This window comes from Lonchura striata, chromosome 7 (assembly GCF_050655825.1).
Source record: "Lonchura striata isolate lonStrDom1 chromosome 7, ASM5065582v1, whole genome shotgun sequence".
In the NCBI taxonomy this organism is placed as follows: Eukaryota; Metazoa; Chordata; class Aves; order Passeriformes; family Estrildidae; genus Lonchura; species Lonchura striata.
Window position 1 is genome coordinate 24,703,417 of NC_140709.1, and position 20,149 is coordinate 24,723,565.

General features: G+C 37.0%; 1 protein-coding gene across 9 annotated transcripts in view; it reads left to right on the forward strand.

The window, feature by feature from the left end:
• NBEAL1 (neurobeachin like 1) overlaps positions 1–19,928 on the forward strand; it is a 91,356-nt gene extending 71,428 nt beyond the window's left edge. For 5 of the 9 annotated variants that reach the window (XM_085585181.1, XM_085585180.1, XM_021531335.3 and 2 more), the window contains 13 exons: positions 28–158; positions 1,185–1,294; positions 1,831–1,948; positions 2,594–2,691; positions 2,974–3,090; positions 3,586–3,675; positions 4,795–4,904; positions 5,469–5,641; positions 6,075–6,169; positions 7,976–8,092; positions 8,764–8,925; positions 9,966–10,114; positions 10,718–13,039. In XM_085585181.1, coding sequence (XP_085441307.1) covers positions 28–158; positions 1,185–1,294; positions 1,831–1,948; positions 2,594–2,691; positions 2,974–3,090; positions 3,586–3,675; positions 4,795–4,904; positions 5,469–5,641; positions 6,075–6,169; positions 7,976–8,092; positions 8,764–8,925; positions 9,966–10,114; positions 10,718–10,991 — 1,744 coding nt within the window. In that variant the 3' untranslated portion in view covers positions 10,992–13,039. Of the gene's footprint in view, positions 1–27; positions 159–1,184; positions 1,295–1,830; positions 1,949–2,593; positions 2,692–2,973; positions 3,091–3,585; positions 3,676–4,794; positions 4,905–5,468; positions 5,642–6,074; positions 6,170–7,975; positions 8,093–8,763; positions 8,926–9,965; positions 10,115–10,717; positions 13,040–13,404 lie in introns of those variants that run through there. The other 4 variants (XM_077785109.2, XM_021531337.4, XM_085585184.1 and 1 more) reach the window with 3 other exon arrangements.
• Positions 19,929–20,149: the final 221 nt, after the last annotated feature.

Consider the following 20,149-nt stretch of genomic DNA (forward strand, 5'->3'; position numbering starts at 1 on the left):
GTCTAACCTGAGTTTTCTGATCCTCAGATTTGACTGTGCTGACAGACAGTTCCACTCTATTCCTGCTACCTGGCAGGCACTCATGGACAACCCCAATGATGTCAAGGAACTTATCCCAGAGTTCTTCTACTTTCCAGAATTCCTGGAGAATCAAAATGGTAAACTGACTCCTAGGAATATTCTCACAGAAGACTGTTTCTGTATTCTTCAGAAAAGAATTGTTACCACCATTTGTGAATGCTGAGGAACACTTACTGTTTAAACTTTGTGGTGTGATTGACTGTAGACATTAATCGTGATACTGGCTTTAAACTGTTTAGTGAAGATACCGGCTGTGTTAAACAGCAGCCTAAACATAGTTTAAAATTCAGGCTATGGGCTTAAGAATAGCTAAAAATAGTGTTGTTTACCCAGTGGAGAGATCAGAGGTGCTCACTGGGATGTTTGAAAAAGTTAGTAATAGTTAATACAGATTAAATACTTAACAAAAGTTAAGAGATTAATTATAATTATTATAATGCTGAATGAAAAGACAGTATCCTGCATTCTGATGAGACTCCTTTTTAAATTCACATTTATTGTTTAGTGATTTGTTTCTCTATCTTTGCACAACTTGGAAATGGCTTTATATGTTTGTGCTGCTACAATCTACTAGAGCTCTAAATTAGAAAAATTGAGAACTCCCAAGTCCCACTTTAAAGTAATTTAAGTATTTAGAGTTGTTTCAATGGTAGCTGGTGAGATTTCAGACTTTTAAAAAACCTTGACTTTATAACGATTTAAACTTCTAAGTAACTCCCTTCTTATGAATAACCTTATTGAAGTGTTTTGGACTCTTAATCCTGGAAAATTGCAATATGCAATTATGTTTACAATGAGCAAATGCAGATATGTTTACAGATGGATGTGTAAAAGATTAATACTACTTCTATGGTTAGGACTAAAGCTTCAAAATAATTTTGATGTTTTGGATCATTGTTATCCACTATCATTTAAAATTGTAAACATGCAGAACTGAACTTAGCCTCCTACATCACTGGTAGAATTATTAGGGATTTATATTAACAACTTCTCAATATCCTTCTCTTGCACTGAGAAAATAATGATTTTTAATCTTTATTGAGAAGTCAAGGCACTTGAAATATTTTGTAGCAACTCTAAAACTTTTCTGAATTATTCACCAGGTTTTAACTTAGGCCAGCTTCAAATGTCCAAAGAGGTGGTAAATGATGTTGTTCTGCCTAAGTGGGCCCACTCCCCAGAAGACTTTATTTATAAACACAGGAAGGCTCTGGTAAGATGTTGTTTGTATGTGTGACGTAAAAGAAGTACACCTGCACATTGCTACTGTGGCTTAAATGTAAAACAAGTGGGATGGCATTCAAACTAGAGTTGTGGTTGCATTTGACATTAGAACTTCCTGTGCATATTGAGAAAATGCTGAAAAGAGCATTTAATCTCTTGGGCATTTTGGGCACTAATGATTTGGGCATTTGCTGTCCTAGGAGATAAAATGCAGAGGTAGGTGAGTAGGGTTCCTTTGCTATTTAAAGATGACTCTGTCTGGTGTTAGGGAGCTGGCAGATTACCTTCCCTTGCACAGGTGCATTTCAATAGTGCATATCTCGTGTCACTGTATTGATTTTCCCTCTTACCTGCCAGTAGTCCATAACCCACAAGTTTCTTATGCTTCTGCCCTATGTATTGCTAAGTACCTAATTTATGGATGCTATTAATTTAGAAATTGAATCTTTTCCACACAGAATAGTAAAAACTTCAAGATGGGAGCAGTGTTTCTCTCATTCTTACAAGAGCAATTTTTCTTTCTAGGAATCTGAGTATGTTTCTGCTCATCTTCATGAATGGATAGATTTGATTTTTGGCTACAAGCAGAGGGGACCAGCTGCAGTGGAGGCGCTCAATGTGTTCTATTATTGTACTTATGAAGGTACAAAGCAGCTTGTTCTCTTGTCATTGTCATCAGGCTTGTGAGTTTTCATTATTAGACAGTAGACACTTGATTTGTGAGTGTACCATTCAGCAGCATATGGTAAGGCAGCAGATTTGTCGATGAAATATGGCAGCAAACCTTGTAATGTGTCATCAAAAAAAAGGAGAGTTTTTTTTAAAGGAGGGCTGTTACAGTTTCTTGTCTTTTTTTCCTAAAAATTACTGGATTTTCTTGCCACTTATTTACTTAAAAGCATTTGTAGGAAGAGGTTTCTTGTGGTTTAGAGTTCAGGCACATTGCTTAAAAGCAACTAATATTAGAGAAAAATTAAAGCTGTTAATTTCAAAGCTAACTTTTGGGTGGTTTTTGTGTGCTACTTGTTGCTTGCAATGAGGTAAATTAAATTTATTTGATAAGGCGAAGGCCTGCAATTCTTGCCCTGACAGATATAGTTAAAATTCCACGTGCAGAGTGGAGTTTTCAGATTGTAGTTTAAATGGAGGCATTGTCTGGGGCTTTTCTAGGGGTAAAGGATCGTAAAGCTCCAGGTAAAGTAAGTTGACCATATTGTTTCTTAATAAGTTGTTTGGATTGTCTTTTTTTTTTTTTTTCCTACTCTTCATCGTTCTGATTGTGATCCAGGGGCTGTGGATTTGGATGCTTTAACAGATGAGAAAGAAAGGAAGGCTTTAGAAGGGATGATAAACAATTTTGGGCAAACTCCCTGTCAGCTGTTAAAGGTACTGCTTTTTTGCTCCCTCCCAGACCTTTGTAGTTAAATGCAACTGAGTTACAGGGACTTCTGAAAAAAACAATGATTTTTAAGGTAATGGTTTGTAATTTTAGCAACATTAAATCTTTGCCACGTTACCAAAGAATCCATTTTCAAAATAAATTAATTTTCTTTGAGAAGAGATATTAGGTATTTAAGACTGTTTTCCCATTAAGATTCTGAGTATCTCATGTGCATTGAACAAATTGTTAAACTAGTCTAATTTGTCACTCCAAATATTGCCTCCTAGGAGCCCCATCCACAAAGGCTATCAGCAGAAGAGGTAGTACAAAGACTAACTAAAAGTGATACCTCTACTCTGAATCTCTTTCAACACCTCACTGAGCTGAAGTCTTTCTTCATAGAGGTAGATGTGTTACTTGAAATTGTTTGAAGTCTAATCTGAAATTTGATGTACTTGAAACAAAAGGTCACAACCTAGATGGAAATAAACTTGCTTCCGATTTAGAGAGAATATTTTACAATGCAATGTGTATTAAATGAGCTTTGTCTTTTTAGTTGGCTTCATAGAGGTTGAATCCCATAAATCTGCTGGCTGCTTGTGTGGGTGTTGTTTGAGTATTAAATTAGTCACTACACCAAGAAAGCTGCAAACCTCACTGGTGGTGTGTGAGGACTCACTGAACTTGGTAGTTAAACTCCGATTGGGGTCAGGGTTTCATTTGCAGTGTTTGTGATGAAGCTTACCTGCACAAACTGAATGGGTTGTGTGCCAATGCTTTAGGGTGCTCGACAGGTCTGACACTGATTCCAGAGGCTTTGCATCTTACTCTTTACAGGTTCTAGGTTTTACCTTTAGCTTTTGGATATAATCAGATCAAACCTATGTCCTTTCTCCTAGGGAATTAGTGATGGTGTGCCCATTGTCAAAGCTGTTGTCCCCAGGAATCAGTCACGTTCCTTTATTTCTCAGGGAAGCCCAGAGATCTTGGTGAGTTGCGTGTGTCAATACAGTTCTTAAACTGCAGATAGTCAAGTGAGTTTATTTTTTTAATGCAGCTTGTAGGGAAATATTTAACTGTTCCTCTTCAAATGTGTTCCTTTAACCTATAGCAAATGTCGGTTAAGTTAAATATTTATCTTCCAAGGAGAAGCCAGGCTGATTTGTTGAATGGCATTTAAGAGCTGATGAGATATGACTGTAAATTATAGTGAGGCATATTGTAAGTTGCCACTTGATCAACTTCCATGCAACAACCAATTTGCTAATGCAATGCAGCCCAGATTTAAAATTACAGCATTGAGTTATTAATGGTGTCATTGTCATTGCTTTCCAATATTAAACTGTACCATACCTGTATATTAAACAGTACCATGCACATTGCAAAGGCCTGCACTGTTCCTAAAACTAACTCTTGCACTAGCACATGATCTTGTACTATGGCAGATACCAAATAATGAAAGGAGAACAGTGGTTTTGTATTTGTATCTGTATATATGGCCTAGACACTGGCCCCAGTGCAATAATACCTCTGTTTTGCAGGAAAGAATATTCCAATATTTCTATTTTGTGTATCAAAATTGTCTTGGCTTCATGTGGTACTTTCATAGGTTATTTGAACACATCTAAAATTCTCCTTGTGTTTTTCATAAATATCTAATGAAAGTGACCTTGAATATTTAGATTGCTTTGTTACTTCATCAGAAATGAAACTTCCTATGTTAATATGTTTACTATTAACAGTTAGTACTCAGAGAAGAAAAGAAGCAGTAGCTTAAACTAAATGACTGACTTGTAATTAAATGTTGGAGAGGGTTTGGTTGACGGGGATTTTTAGTGTTTGTCTCCTCCCATCCTTCCTACCCCAACTTCTCTAACCTATGTAGAACATAGACTATTCTAATGTGGTTCTATGTACCATGTGTGGATTAACTCATCTGAGTGGGATTTTTTATTGACTTGTTTGTTCAGGGAGAGGTGCATGTCCTTTTTCCCATGTGGTAGGTTTTCAAGAAGCCTCTGCTGGACTTTATGCAAGCTCCATTAGCATCAAGGCAAACAGAAAATAAACCTCTGGGTTTCATCAACATTTTCATTAAACTTTTTTAGGTAACAGCAAGTCTGAATTGCATTATTGGAACTCATGGTTGGCTGCCTTATGACAAAAATATTTCCAACTATTTCACATTCATCAAAGATACAACAGTGACAAATCCCAAGTAAGCAAATTTTGAGGCAGGTATGGATGAATGCATCTAAAATAATGAAATACAGTAGTTGTTGAAAGTGAGTGAAAATACTGTTTTCACTGTCTGAGTTTTCACCTAAGAATGCATCTTCTGATGTTCAGTAACATTGCCTCTAATCTGTAATAGCATTTCTAGTAGAGTTATGTAAGTGGCATTTCAGGCTTCATTCTTAGAGCTACTTCTAATTTTCAATCATAAAAGTTCATTGTGTAATCTGTGATTGTCTTCATACATTCTTAAGCTATAGTAATACATAGGTATATCTGGCAAGTTTGGGTTTTTTGTTTTTAGAATATTTCTTTTTGTCTTTAATGTTACAGTGCTTAGTAGGGACGTGAGTTACCCAATTGTGTAAAAGGCTGAAAAAATCTTAAATGAAATCTTGCTTCCAGTCACTGGTGGCAGTGAGAGTTTTTCCATGGGTGTAGCCTCTTCTATAGATAGATTTAATTACTGATGTTTAAAGGCAGAGGAAGTGCAAAAAACATGGATGTGATCCCAGATTACTGTTAACTGCTGCTCGTTTGCCTGCAGAACACAGCGCAGCATGAGTGGTCCTTTTGCCCCAGGGCTGGAGATCACCTCCAAGCTGTTTGCAGTGTCCCATGACGCAAAGCTGCTCTTCAGTGGCGGACACTGGGACAACAGCATCCGAGTGACATCCCTTACGAAAGGCAAACTGATGGGACAGCACATCAGGCACATGGGTCAGTCACTCTGTGTTGGGAAATGAAAACGGTTGTGTGTGTTATTTGGTGTTCCCAGAATAGAGCCACGTCCCCTGGGCACACAAGTGTAGCAGTTGTAAAGGAATGGCAGTGTAAGAACAGAAGAATGCTTGAATTGTGATTATACATAAATACTTGAGCAGTTTTAGTCATTGGACTGGTGCTTTGATGTAGTTTCAAAATAAGGCTTGCCTGCTATTTTTAGGTAGCAACGCTGAATGTGTCAAGTGGGTACATTTGGCTGTATGATGATGTAATTGTTTAATAGTATCACCAGCCCTTACCACAGTAGAGTATTTCATGCTGACTGCAAATCAGGATACATTGTGACAAGTTGTATCCACATTGTCAGCCTGTGGGAAATTAGTCTTAATTGCCCATGTGACAACTTTGTCTTCTTTTCTTTGTCTAGATATTGTGACCTGCTTGGCAATAGACCACTGTGGAATTAATTTAATTTCAGGCTCCAGAGATACTACCTGCATGATATGGCAAATAGTTCAGCAGGTGGGTTATTTAGGCATACTCAGAAGCAGTTTCTGGATGTATTTTTTTCCTCTGTTTTGCTATTGATTTATTTTCAGGTTTGTAGGGAAGATAGTGCATAAGATTGCTTAGTAATTTTACTCTCATTGTCTTCTCGGTAGTACTATACATATTAGTTACTATATAGCTGAAGTACATTATTTTAGAGGCTTCCTTAAAGATTTCACAGATAATTTTCAGGGCAGGAAAATAAGAATTTTACATTTCTGGGCAGTTGTTCACTCCTACTAGCTGCATTTTAGTACTGCCTTTTCTCTGTGGTGGGTATTGATGACTACAGCAAAGGCAGCACTGTCTATTATCTGCATTTGCACTGGCATTTGAAAGTTCTTTAATATTGGTCTCATGCTTTCACACACTGAAAGTACTTGTGTAATCCATGTGTGTACTTACACTCAAAATCTGAAGCTGTTTCCATCATTATGCAATTAAATGCTAATTTATGATTGCTGCATATAAGATATGCAAGTAGGATTAATTGCTGAGGAAAGCTGTAATGTTTTGGACAGTAGATTTCATCAAGTCATCTTGTGCTTATTGTGGAACTAAAGTCAGCACATTAAAGCAGTAGAGTGGTGCATTACTGCATGTGCTTTTGTGGAAGCTGTCTTTATGGTGGGAGTATTTATAATTCTGTAAAGAAGTACTTTGTAGTAACAGTGCATGGTCAAAAAAAGTAAGACCTTAGGGCTCATACAAGTAGCTTTTTGTCTCAAGTGGTGATGAATGTTGGACATTTTTTTAGTTTATCTTTTCATGGCAAGTTAACTCACACTCTGGAAATGGTCTTTATTTAGAAGTGCTTTTCCTTAAGATTTTAAATGTATTTTTTATTAATAGATATAGAAATGCTGTTTTATGCATAGTAAATGTTTCTTGTGAGACTTTTATCTTGGTCTTTACAAAGTGGCAGAAATGGACTGTGTACTGGCATTTCCATTCTACTTGTCTTCTCAGTGACACCTTCTGTATTTTGACACTTGTTCTGTATTTCTGCATGCTTCAGACTTTCAGGGCCTGATTTGCAAACAAATCTTTATCACAGAAATGAAAATAAATAGTTCTCTGTAGAACTATTTACAGTACCTTCTCTCTAAGGACAGTTCTTCCCTTAGAACTGGTTTGAGAAGAAGTCTGTTTATGCTGACAGTACACTCACTGGGACAAAAACTGTGATACCCTGCTGTTATGTGGGAACGTTGCTATTTTTAATGAACATTATTCCAATATTTCTTTTGTGTATTGTACTACTGATAGTCACTGAGAAATGCTGTTTGCTTCCTTTTCCTTGGAAAATGGAAAGAGTTCTTGTTATTTGTAGTAAAATAAAAGTAAATTTTAACTTTTTTTAATCTTGATTGTGAAGATAGTGCTTGATTCCAGGGTAAACTCTAAGAACTGGACAAGCCCAGATGCACAGGTGAAGAACAAGTGTGTTGATGGGGTAGGTGAACAGCTCCTGTTAGGCCTGCTCACTGTTGTCCTTGCACTCCTGGACACCTGCAGGGATAGGAAGGAGTCAGCAAAGTACCATTGTCTTTCACACTCACACAGTAACTACATGTTCATTCATTCGTGGGATTGCAGTAAGTGAGGAGCTGACACAGAGGGTAATACACTGATATTGGAGTGGTGTAGCTTGCCTTTGGCTTTGACCTCTGTCAGATATACACCTTACACAACTGGTACTGAAGATACCAGAAGTTCATTTTTTGCTTGTCCTTCAGCTGCAAGAGAATGTATTATTGCACTTTTTATTACTCTCAGGGAGGAGTGCCTGTAGGCCTGGCACCTAAGCCATTACAGATCCTTTATGGCCACACTGATGAAGTTTCGAGTGTTGGCATCAGCACTGAACTGGATATGGCAGTGTCAGGATCCAGGGTAAGCACCTTCCTACTTGTCCTTTTTTTGCCTTTTCTCAACTGAACTCAAACCATACAAGGTGTTTGAAGTTGATTAAGACTAATAGAAAAAAGTCACTATTTCACAATCTTTCTCTTAAGCCTTGTTTATCAAGAAGATATGTGCCATCCCCTTTGCTGTAGGCTTAAATCAGACTGTCTCAAACCACTGTGCAGAGCATCGGCCTCACCTTCTATGTGGTGTTACTCTGCACATGTGTGTGGACTTTCTTGGAGATTTTAAGCTTCTCATAGCAGCAGTGTTCTGATTGTTTCTTCCCTGCTGTGTTAACCCTGAAGGTTCTGTGCCACTTGTTCATGGTCTGTTTTACTGTACTGCACAGGCAGGCTGTTGGATTCTGGCTTTGTACTCCATGTAATGCCTGTTCATAAATGTGACCTGTGAAGTGGCTGATTTGCTGCCTGTCCTCCCTCCTGCCCTACTTGTTTGGTGTTTTTTTTGTATGCCTATAGTACATGGTCTTGAGGGGAAGGCTTCTCTGTGCAGAGTTCCTAATGCTCAGGAGTCCTTATCTCCCATTAAGGATTGAAATGCATTCAAAGTATTCCTTGCATCCTGTGTATGTAAATGCTGAGTGTTGTGATAATTCTCCTGCTGAATATCAACTCCCCTACGTGTGGTTGCTGCAGGACGGCACTGTCATTGTCCGCACTATTCGGAAAGGTCAGTACGTGAGGACTCTGCGACCACCTTGTGAGAGTTCTCTCCTGCTGACTGTTCCCAATCTGGCTGTCTCCTTGGAAGGCCATATAGTTGTCCACACCAGTGTGGAAGGAAAGACCACTCTCAAGGTACTTAAGTTTGTGGAAAACCTCTGTTTTGTCTCTGAAGATTTTAATCATAAGTGTATCTAACTTTATCTCATTTCCTGTAGTAAGGAGGCTTTCTAAGCGTGCAGTGTCAGTTTCCATTTTTTTTTTAATTTTGCTGGCCAATTCAAGTGAAATTTGGTTAAAGGTAAGTGACAGGCATATTGTGCTCCTGTGAGTTTCATTAAAATCTCCAAACACCTGCAAGGAAGATGCTCAGGCATACACTAATGAATCTCCTGGGAGAGCCACTTTGGACTGGAAAACTAGGGGGTGAAGCAAGTTCCACTGTGCACAGGAACAGAGGCTTATAAGGAGAGCAGCATGTTCTGGGTGCAAGATGCTTGGTGTCCACAGAGTTTCTTAGTTTGGGATTGGAGATACAGCTATAAGGTTGTGTCTGTTGATCTGTGTAGTTGCTTTAATAATGGTAGAGCTGTTGTGATTTCTTGGAAAATAAACCTATGATGTAGGCATACTAACTACGTTAGATGGGGAGGTAAGAGATTCAAGGTTATGCCAGGCTGGAGGAACTTAAGATGGTTTTGTTGTATCTATCATCCAGCAAGAAGTCATTGGCTTGTCTAGAAAATGCTTCTGGATCTAGCTCTGTGGAAATATGCTCGTTTCCTTCTGCTTTTGGATTTAGGAGGGCAAGAGAGGGAAGGAGGGTGGTAGCAAAGCTGAAGATGAGTGCAATCTTGCTTTCTTCTTTCTTAACAAGAGTTATAAAATTGGGACCTGTCTATTAAATCCATGAATGTTCCCAGGGAATTTAGAATTTATTAAATGGACTACAATGTTGCATCAAGGGGTAGCTTCAAAAACTTCCATTCAGGACCTTACCTCCACACACATTGAGTACAGGCTCACTACTCTTGTCATTCAACAGGGAGACTATTGTTAGCGTTATTGTCTGTGGGTTGTTGCCAGCTTAGTGCCTTTTAATGAGCAAAAGATAGAAGTACAACACTCTTCATCCTGTCAGTCCTCTGTGACACATTTATTTTTGATCTCTTCAGGATAAGAATGCATTACATCTCTATTCTGTCAATGGGAAATATCTGGGTTCTGAGACTCTGAAGGAGGAAGTGTCTGATCTGTGTGTAACTGGCGAATACATTGTCATGGGCAGCTTGCAGGGGTTTCTTTCCATACGGGATCTCTACAGGTAACGTACCACCATTTTTACTGAGATACAAATATGGAGGCTCATAGAGAAATGGCTGTATAATAAACTTTACTTGGTGCTATAGGTGATAGCTGTTGCTTTTTCTGTGTTCCACCCAAAAAAATGGTTTTGGTGGAACTAAGATGTGGAGAAAGATAAAATGAGAGGTTGTAACAGATCTCGTTCTTGCCAGACATTTATGCCAATTAAACACCTAGAACTGACAGGAGGAGCTCTCAGTGTGCAGGCTGCTGTGATTAGTCACAGGGACATCAGCAACTGCAGGATAAAGCCTCATGTAGTTCTGCATCAGGTTTTCAGCTTCACTTACTGCTTAGCTCTATAGAGCTCCATTGCTCCTCAGAATGGGAGGGATGTTTGTGACTCAGGCAGCTGTGTGACTAATGTCACTGTTCTTCAGTGAAAATGTCTTAGCTTACTGACTTAACCTATCCACATCTGTTCTTGTTATTGAAGCTCTGTTTTGGGATGCAGTTAGATTTTTAGGATACAATTAGATAATTGAAACTGCCAGTTTTATCCTTGAGAAATTGCAAGCAAATACATTATGTACTTTTCCTCTGTGATTTTTGTTCTTTTCAGCCTGAGTCTGAGCATCTCTCCATTAGCCATGAGACTGCCAATCCATTGCATTTCTGTCACCAAAGAGTACAGCCACATCCTTGTTGGCTTGGAGGATGGCAAGTTGATTATCGTTGGTGTTGGCAAGCCGGCAGAGGTAAAACCCACCATCAAGAACTTTTTCTACCGAACAGTGGGAAGTTCACTTATTTCTGCTTTCCAGTTGAGCAAGAGGTCTCCTCTATGGCAGGGTAAATTTAAGAGCAAGTTTCAGTTTTCAGTGGGAAACAAATAACTTTTGAAACTGCTCTACTGAAAGTTCTGATTAAGAATGAGAGGTGTATAGGGATTGCAGATGGGAAGCTCAGCTGGACTAACTTCCAGACTTTATCACTCACATCTGAATAAGCAAAGTCATAATAGCTAACCTTTTCTGAATGGGATAGTGTTGTCAGCCTCTTCTTGATGAAAAAATTTTCCAGAAGAAAATTGAAAATGAAAGAGAGCAAGCTACTTTATTTATTTTTTTTATGGTTTCTATCAGATATATTTTAATATGCATTGACTGACATTGGGGAAGAAGGTATTACTTCTTTCTGTTGAGAGTCTCTAATGGCATAGGGAATCACTTCTGTAGGTTCCCAATATGCTTGTGCTCCATATCGTGAATATAAACTTGTTGGTCCTGCATATGCAATATCAGTTACAGCACATCCATCTCTCAAATAGATATGCCAAATTTTTCTTGTGCAAAACCATAGTTTTTGCTTTCATTACTTCTTGTCATGACTTTCAAAGTACTTGAGTTATTTAAAACTGCTTATTATCTTTATAACTCAATGTCTATTGTACTGCTATGTATTTATTCAAAAATGTGATTATCACTTTTGCATGATCTTTAGTACATGCCAGAAAAGTGTATATTAATTCAATTTTATATTTTAAATGTGAAAACAGAGCAACTTTATTTGTCAGTATTTTTAAATGTTCTTGCTAGGAGATACATAGTTTAATATTGAAAAAACATTCACACCATGGTAGTCTGATTTTGCTTGCACTGGATGTAGAGGGGAGATTTTTCTATTGTAGAATTGAAAAAGAGCTGATTATTATGTGGTTAAACATATGGTTGTAACAGCAGTTTTAAAGCCACTGTCATTTCTAAGCTTCCTATTCCATAGAAAAGATCTTTTATTGGCTGAAATTTGTGTGTATCATTAGACTGAAGGCATTTGTTTTCTTATTTTAATTTTTTAATCACATCTATTTTTCTAACTATGCAGAAAGTGTTGTTTCAAAGACTGGATTCCTTTTATGGTTACAGAGGCTTTCCAATGACTTTTTTCCCAGAACTTTCTGTTTACAGTTCAGATGATATGCAAGCTTAATATCTGTGTAAATAGATTTTTTTTTTAAACACAAACATATAAGGAACAACGTTATGTCACAGATTTTCTAGTTTTCTATAATGGCATCAATCAATATATTTGAAAAGTGTGTGTATGTGTGGTGTTCATTTGTTGAATGACTTAGTTTGGAAGGAATGTGTTAATTCCTGGAACTTTATCTGTATACAGAAGACAGTGTTGCAGCTCCAGCTTTCAGTGGTGATATTGATCCTTAGGACAAAGGACTGGATCTTTAGCACAGACTTGCTTTAATGTGCAGAAAGTGAAATGCTGCTTGCTATTAGGATTGGCCTTTAGTGTTTCTGCACTGACAGTTTCTAATACGGAGTATAATAAACACTGTTGTATTTTTAACATTTACTTAGCTGTTTTGGGTGTTGCAGAAGTCTTGGCAATTACCACTTGTTAGTGTTAATCCTGGTCAGTGCTGTGTCTTTTCTAGAACACTGCTGCTGTGCTGATACAGCTCTGAAGCGGGTAACATTTGTAGTAGTAACTGCAAAGAGCTGTTCTCAGACTTGTAAAGGCATGAATTTTATTTATTGAACTGCAAGGAAGTTCAGAATCTAATCAGCTGCCAGGCTGATCACTACTGGCCAATCATCAACCTTGTGCTTAGGTAATGAAGAGTTTCTTACAAACTGTTGTCAGATTGTAGGATTGTAGACCTACCAGGTGCTGGATTTAATATGGCCTCTGGTTGCTTGTTATCCATCTTATTCTGTGGAATACTCACTATGAATTACTTCTGCTTTAAACATTCCTCTGAGCACTTCACCCAGGATCTTTGGAAGACTGTATAAATTTGACACCAAGAGATAACCTTTCTCTGTTTCCTTTATTCTGCTGTCACTGTCCTGCATCTTGTCTATTTTTCCCCCGCTTCTAGCAGTTTCTGTTTGAAATCTCTAAAATAAAATGTCCTTTCTTCTCATTTAGTTCATTTTTGCTTGGCATTCACCTCTTCTTTTCTCTTCCTATCAAAATAGCAATCTAAACACTCTTTCTAGGCCATTTGGTTAAGCATATGGGAACACATTAGTGGGTAATATCCCTTTAGCTGCTCAAATTCAGAGAAGACTGTGGTTAGTGGTTTGTGTCTTGTTTTTTTGTCACTCTCAAGAATAATCCCTAAGTGTGACTTTTAGTTTATTTTTAAATCATTTTTGTTGGTATATTTTGTTTATGCAGTACATTGTAGTGTCTGCATTTCACCAGATTCAGTGTCTGAATTCTTTTTTAATTTATCCACCTTATCCCTTCCCCCTCCTTTTGTTTCTCTGAATTACTTTTAAACAGATGCGCTCAGGTCAGCTTTCCCGAAAGCTGTGGGGATCAAGCAAACGGCTCAGCCAGATTTCATCAGGAGAGACTGAATATAACACTCAAGATTCCAAGTGATTGCTGCTTCTACATTCTTTCATGGATTCCAGAAAAATGTTTAATCTTTTGGTCACTTTAGATGTATAAATATGGAATTAGGGCTTTGATTCTGAAGCCCTTTGATTCTTGTTGATGAAGAACCTATGGTGGAGGTATAGTAGTAAGCATATATACTCATGCAAGTTAGCCTGCTTGCATATTTGTCCTTAACTGTGTTGACTTGTTCACAGCAAAATCCCTCTCTCAACAGCTGCTAAAACTATGTTTTGGGAGGGCTATAAAAACCCCAAACAATCCCCTCACAAGTCTTCAAACCCCCAGATTACTAATTGAATGTAAGATAAGTAGCATTTGATTTAAAGCTGAGTAGGGCCAGATGCTCCATGATAACAAACAAGATATTTGGCTTTGCCTTGACAGCACGAGTATTTCCCAGTAAATTAAAACTCTGGTAGTTGCAATGGTTGGGTTCAGAATTGAATAGATGATGGTTACGACCTTCACAATACTTTTGTTAGCCTATTGAACTTTATTACAGTTTGTTTGTGTAAATGGCTATTGCTCTCTTCTTTTGTGTAGTTCCAATTTTAGGCTGTTCTGCATGGAACATCTGTGTTTTGCACTACTTTATCAGAAATTGTTTTAAGTACAGACATGAATAACTTCAAAGGAGTTGGAGGTGGTGAAGGAGCTAAAGGAGGTAGGAAATATTGCTGCTGAAAATTATTTATATTGTTAAGTAAACTTAAGACATGCTCCAAGAAATCCCATTATATATTTAACATCTTGCAGAAATACCCAGGAAGACTCATTATCTATATTGGTCATATATCAATGTGCTTCATTAGTAAGGCAACTTCTACAAACAAAAGATAAATTTCCACTGCAGAATCATTATGCAACATTGCAGCACAATTCAATTAAAAATAACACCTGTTTGTTTCTTGGCTTGGTGTTCACCAAACCAGTTGTTAGCCATATTTTTTTCTGTAAAAATAAACAGGGGAAAACAGATGATATATCCATTTCCAAAATGCATTTAAGACCTGGTAAAAGAAAATATCAGATCCTTATGTATCAAATTTCTTACTGTGTTTTGGAGAAGCCATTACTGATTTTTTTTTTGTGTGTTTAGCAGTACATGATGATAGAAGGGTATGCATTTTCCTATCAATCTGATATTTTTCTAATGTTACTGATTGAAATGATAAACCCTATACTGTTAGAAAAGCTGGGTGCTGAGGGAAAAATATAAATTTCCATATCAGTGTGCAAAGGTGTGTGTGTGTATGTGTATATATGTCTGTGTATGTATATATGTATATTCATGTATGTATTAAAAGAAGAAAATCCCATGGGGTGAGGAGAGCACAGATACAAGGCAGGTGTAAGGGTTGTTAGCTAGTATGTTCCCTTTTGGGTCCCCCTTTCTTCCCTCTACCATTGCTTTTCTTGTTATTTTTTATTTATTTATTGAAATGAATGTGTGTTATATCTTTCATAAATGTTATCAGATATTCCCTGTGACTGGGGAGTTGAACTACCTGAGGAACATAATGTATAATCTCATTTCATTAACTTTAAGCATAATATTTATTGACTTTCTAAAAATAATAATATCTCCTTACCCTGCTAAAGGATAATCTTTACAAGTTGTGTTAGTCTCATTCAAACTGATTTCTCCTCACTTTCTTTACTGGAAAAAAATCCCTTTCTTGATGCTTGATTGGTGTACTTTGTAAAGAAAGCTGTGTTGCATTTTCTTAACTTTTGTAAGTGAAATAAATCAGATTAGTGAACAAGTGGGTCTATGCATAGTTGCAATATTCTGCCTAATCACTGTGACAGACTGGATTGTCTGGAAAGTTAGGAGAGAATAAGAATTATTCTCTTGAGTCACTTGCCAAGAGAAGATTAAACTTCCAAAAGTAGTGTGGTTTTTTTCATACTCCATGTATGTTTAGAAAAAAAGGGAAATTAACCCAGATCCCATATTTTCAAATAAGCTATAGAGAAGTGAAAAATACTATTTTTAATCAATTACCTATCCAGTAAGAATACTAAGGATACTGTGGAAGTATTAAGTTTGTTATGAGAATGTGAAGTATGTTTGTCCATTATGATTTCATGAAGAAGGGATTTCAGAGGAGATCTGTGTAGATTAGTTTAGAAGTATTTCAGCTCAGAATATGAGATATTTCTGTTTTATGGGAGATTTAAAAAACTCAGTTGGGGCATTGAATTGACGGGTTTTATGCATATGAATGCATATTCATTAATGTTGTGCTTAAATGCCTAGACAAGGCTAAGTGTTTATTTGGAGGGGAAGGGGGCAGGAAGTTGTCATGTTCTAGGCTATGAGAATGAAGTGGAAAAAGGGAGATAGGTCGTATGTAGTGTTTGGTGGGAGCACAGTTTTCTTGTTGTCACTTGCACAGAGTGGTTTGCATACGCATTTGAAAACATCCTGTTGTGGGTTAGGTGTGTTTATACAACAGCTGAATTAACATTTTTCTATATTAAAGAATAATGAATGCAGTGTGTCAGTTTAAGTAAAATATAATGTTGCAATAATTGAAATAACTTGTGATTAAGACCTTTGACATTTGAATACCATAATTTCAGTGCATCATAAGCACTGGGTGATCATCACAAATACCTGAGACAGGTTTAAGTGTGGAAAGTTCTTGGGCTCTCAAACTCAAGGCTAGTCTGTGCTCAGTACAAAGCAGCAGCAGCAGAATGAGGAGGGGGCAGGTGAGCTCTGAGCTGCTGCTTTATGCCCCAGGTAGCATGGCAACATCCATGGCCTTTGGATCTGAGATCTGGTCCTTGGGGGTGGGAGGTGTACACCATCACACCTTGGTTTCCTTGCCAGAGGCTGTCTGGAAGGACCTCCATAGCTGTGAAGTTCTGCACTTTTTTTTTGTTTAAAACCAGCTTTAAATAAAAAATTAGTCCTAAGTGTAAGCATAAGGTGGTATGTATGTTGTTTCTTTTAGGTTTAATTTGCATTAAAAGTAGACAGTAATGTTTAAAAACAGAAAATAATTCTTCTGATCAGCTTCTCAGTCAGTTGAATTGCAGCCTCTTTTGCAGTGCACTGTGAACTGGTGAACTGACTTTCATAATTATTTGATTTCCTCAAGTCAATAAAGCTTAAAATCCCATTTTCCAGGTAGTATTAGTGAAATAAGATTCTCCTTTGGTTTTGTTCAAAGTTTTGTTTAAGTGTAAAAAGTAAAGTTTTGAGATTATAGACTTCCAGTGAGGAATTTAGAACAAACAAGTCTTAAATGACATTTATTTCATAGCACTACATTTGTCAAGATCTTCTTTGTGATATCTTCATATATTTAACTTTTGCAACAACTTTAATAATATTTATCAAAGTTTAACATATGCTTACCTTTGAAGATGAGTAAGTAGGAGTGTAAATATATATCTAAAAGAAACTGAAAACTGACCTACTTTTCATACCTGTATATAAATGAGATTAAGTAGTTAGCAGTATTAACTTCTTTGTAGCACAGTTTTGAACTAGTGTACCAAAGGATATTTAGAAGACATGTCTCCTTTATTTCAAGTAAAATGTTTGCTAAATTTCTCTAAATCAATTTACTTATAATTCTTGATAGTATTTTTAGTTGTCTGTTTAGCTATAGTGAAGAATCCCATCTAGTCTTTGCTGGGTTTGAACTATACAAGCATACAGAAAGTGAAATCTGACTTAGGCAAATTTTTATGTAACCAAAATACTTATCCATTACTCATTCACAGGCTATTTAGAAACCACATCTTCTATCATCCATGGACCTTAGCAGCACAACATAATAATCCCAGTCCTAAAGTAACTTCATTTGTCCTGATGGTTACTATACATTTTGGAAATTAGATTTTCTTATGAAAATAATTCTTTGATATTAAAAAGAGTACAAAAAAAAAAAAAAAAACCAACTAAACCAACCAAACCACCCACAACCCCCACAACTTCCCCTCCAAAAAAAACCCAAACTCACCCACATCCATATTACAGTTGTTTTGCTGATCTGCAATATTGATTTGCACAAGCTTTTTCCTCTCTGGCATACCTTAGATCATGAATATTATCACAAAATAGGTTTATCAGTCTTCACAGGCTTTAAATAGCCAGGTAAATTTGCTGTCTTATAAGGATCCCCTTGGAAGTTGTATTTCTTTGTCCTTTAAATAAGTGCAAAGAACTACATTTCTGCACTGTAAAAATTCTTTAAAAGAGTCCTGCAGGAATGATAAATTTATTTTTGTAATGCACAGATTTGGTAACTCCTGCCTTAGTCAATGGGAGCTGTATACCTCACTTCCCTAAACCATGTCTTTCTCCTCCTTGTGTCCTTTGCAAACCTTTCCCAATCTTTATTAACAAAATCATTAGAAGAGATAAGTAAAGGAACCAAATACTGTGTATGTGTAATTAGTTGAAAATGTGTATCTATATACAGATTATAGAATGGTAGAGAGCTTTAGAGCTAGAAGGGGTGTAGAGATGTTGACCTTCTTCCGCTCCTATATTGAGTCTCTGTAGACACATGCTCTGTACTGTCACCTGAAACATTCCTGTCTTCCACTGCTAAAGGCACCTTGCTGACTATGTTAAATGCTGAGCTGAGGTGCTGTGAATGTTTTTTTCCCTTTCAATGAATTTTAAAAAAAGTGTGCACATATAAATGCACATCCTAATGTGAGCCTAGGGCCTGATCTAATAAATACTGTTATGTGAAAGTACTACATAGGGTTGTATTTATTTGAAGGGAAATTCAAGCATGTGCTTCAATGCTTTCTAGGTCTTTTTATGCTTTCTGGCTTAAAAGCTGTGTTGGTTTTGGCTGCAAACATGACACTTCTTGGTAGTCTCTTTTTGGGGAGAGTAGGTTTCCATGGTATCCTATGCATGTGGGTTCATTGTATGCCAGTGTAAAAGTCAACTGAAGTGGTTGGAAGATATCTTCCATTCCAAGGAGCCAATCTTACCATTATTAAATTGCCCTTGTAAGCACATACTTTTGAAGGAAGCAAGTTTTCTAAAAAGCTACTATTAAAAGTAAATTTAAATTTACCATTTAAATTTGGTAAAATGCTATTGCTCCCTTCTTCAGTGTTATGGATCTCAGATGCCTGAATGTAAAAGTGCTTGAGTGGCACCACAGCATGCTCTGCATTTCAGTTGAGTGCCATTCACCTTACTGCAGTCTTGGAACACCCCATACACGAGAAACTGCTTGCAGTGCATAGTCCAAGGTAGCCTTTGTTCAGTTTTAACTCACCTTTTTGCCATGCATCTGTGGAAGAAGACTGGTGTGTCTTTATTTTAGTTATCGTTTACCTAAGTGGTCCAAATAAAATAGGTGTTTCACTTGTTTTCAATAGAGTTCATTCAGTGTGTGTTCTTCCTAGTTTTGTCCAGTGGACTTGAGAGATTTGGCAGGTATTTCCAGAGTTCAGGTCTATGCTTATATTCAGCACAGGCATAATTTCATCACACATCTTCTGTCCCAGAAGCATGATTGTCAGTACATATTATGGTTTAAAGCTGCTAAGGTGTTCTGAGATTGGAATATAAAAAATCCAGCCATATATATCATGTATCTAACTGAACTTGGAGGCCACTTGTTTATTTAGCTTCCTACCTAGTCAGTATTTTCCTCTCAAGGGAGCCATATTTTTTGCCTTGAAATAGCTTTAAAATGAACGCAAGTCTTGCACCTGACAGTACTACTTTAGTCATATGCAGCAGTGAGCTGTTTCTTAAAAAAAGCCATGGGGAGAAAAAAGAATTCAAGAAAAGCTTGCAGTACATACTCCGATTCTGCAGGATAACTTAGTAGGAGAATAGAGAAATGCTGCATGTGAGACTTGCCTCCCTTTGGTCAGTGTTCTAATGGAACCTGTGATGCTACTCAGTTTGCCTGATGAATTTTTACTGAAGCTAATCAGGGGGTGGAAGCAAAGGCCTTACAGCAAAGTTAACCATATCTTCTGATAATTCTTACAGATTGTGCAATTACATGATTACAAATGGATCTTTAAACGCCAAAAAATGCCTTTTTAATGAGTTAAATGTTAAGTCTGAGGAGTGTTGGAAATAGCTACTTTCAGAAATGAGCCTTCAGGCACTGTAATGAACTTGCTGTCTTCTGTGCAATATCTTTTTCCCCTCTGGGTGCTTTAAGAGTAAACTGTATGTCTTACTTTGTTTTGATCAATGTTTTAAGAGTGTGTATATTGGCTAATGATGGGTTTTTTCTTGTACAGCATGGTGGAAGATGTTTTAAAATTTTGCACTTTTCTAGGATTTGCAAGTTTGTAACCTGAAAATTTTTAACATGCACACTTTTGTACATAATTAGCATTGTATATATTTAACATGAGTCTGAAGCAAATAAAAGTAATTGAATGCATAACTTCTCCCTTTATTAATAGCACAAAAATTAAACTAAGTGTGGGAGTACACTGAATGAACAATTCTTTTATGTAGCAAGTAAAAGTAGGCAGTGGGAACAGCCGACTCAGTGTCCCATCTTAATTGTGTTAAGGTATCTTTTTTTTTTGTGGGGAAGCAATCAGTGGACATGTGAATGTACAGGCCTCTTCAAGCTTTGAACACTTATTATTATCCAAGTAC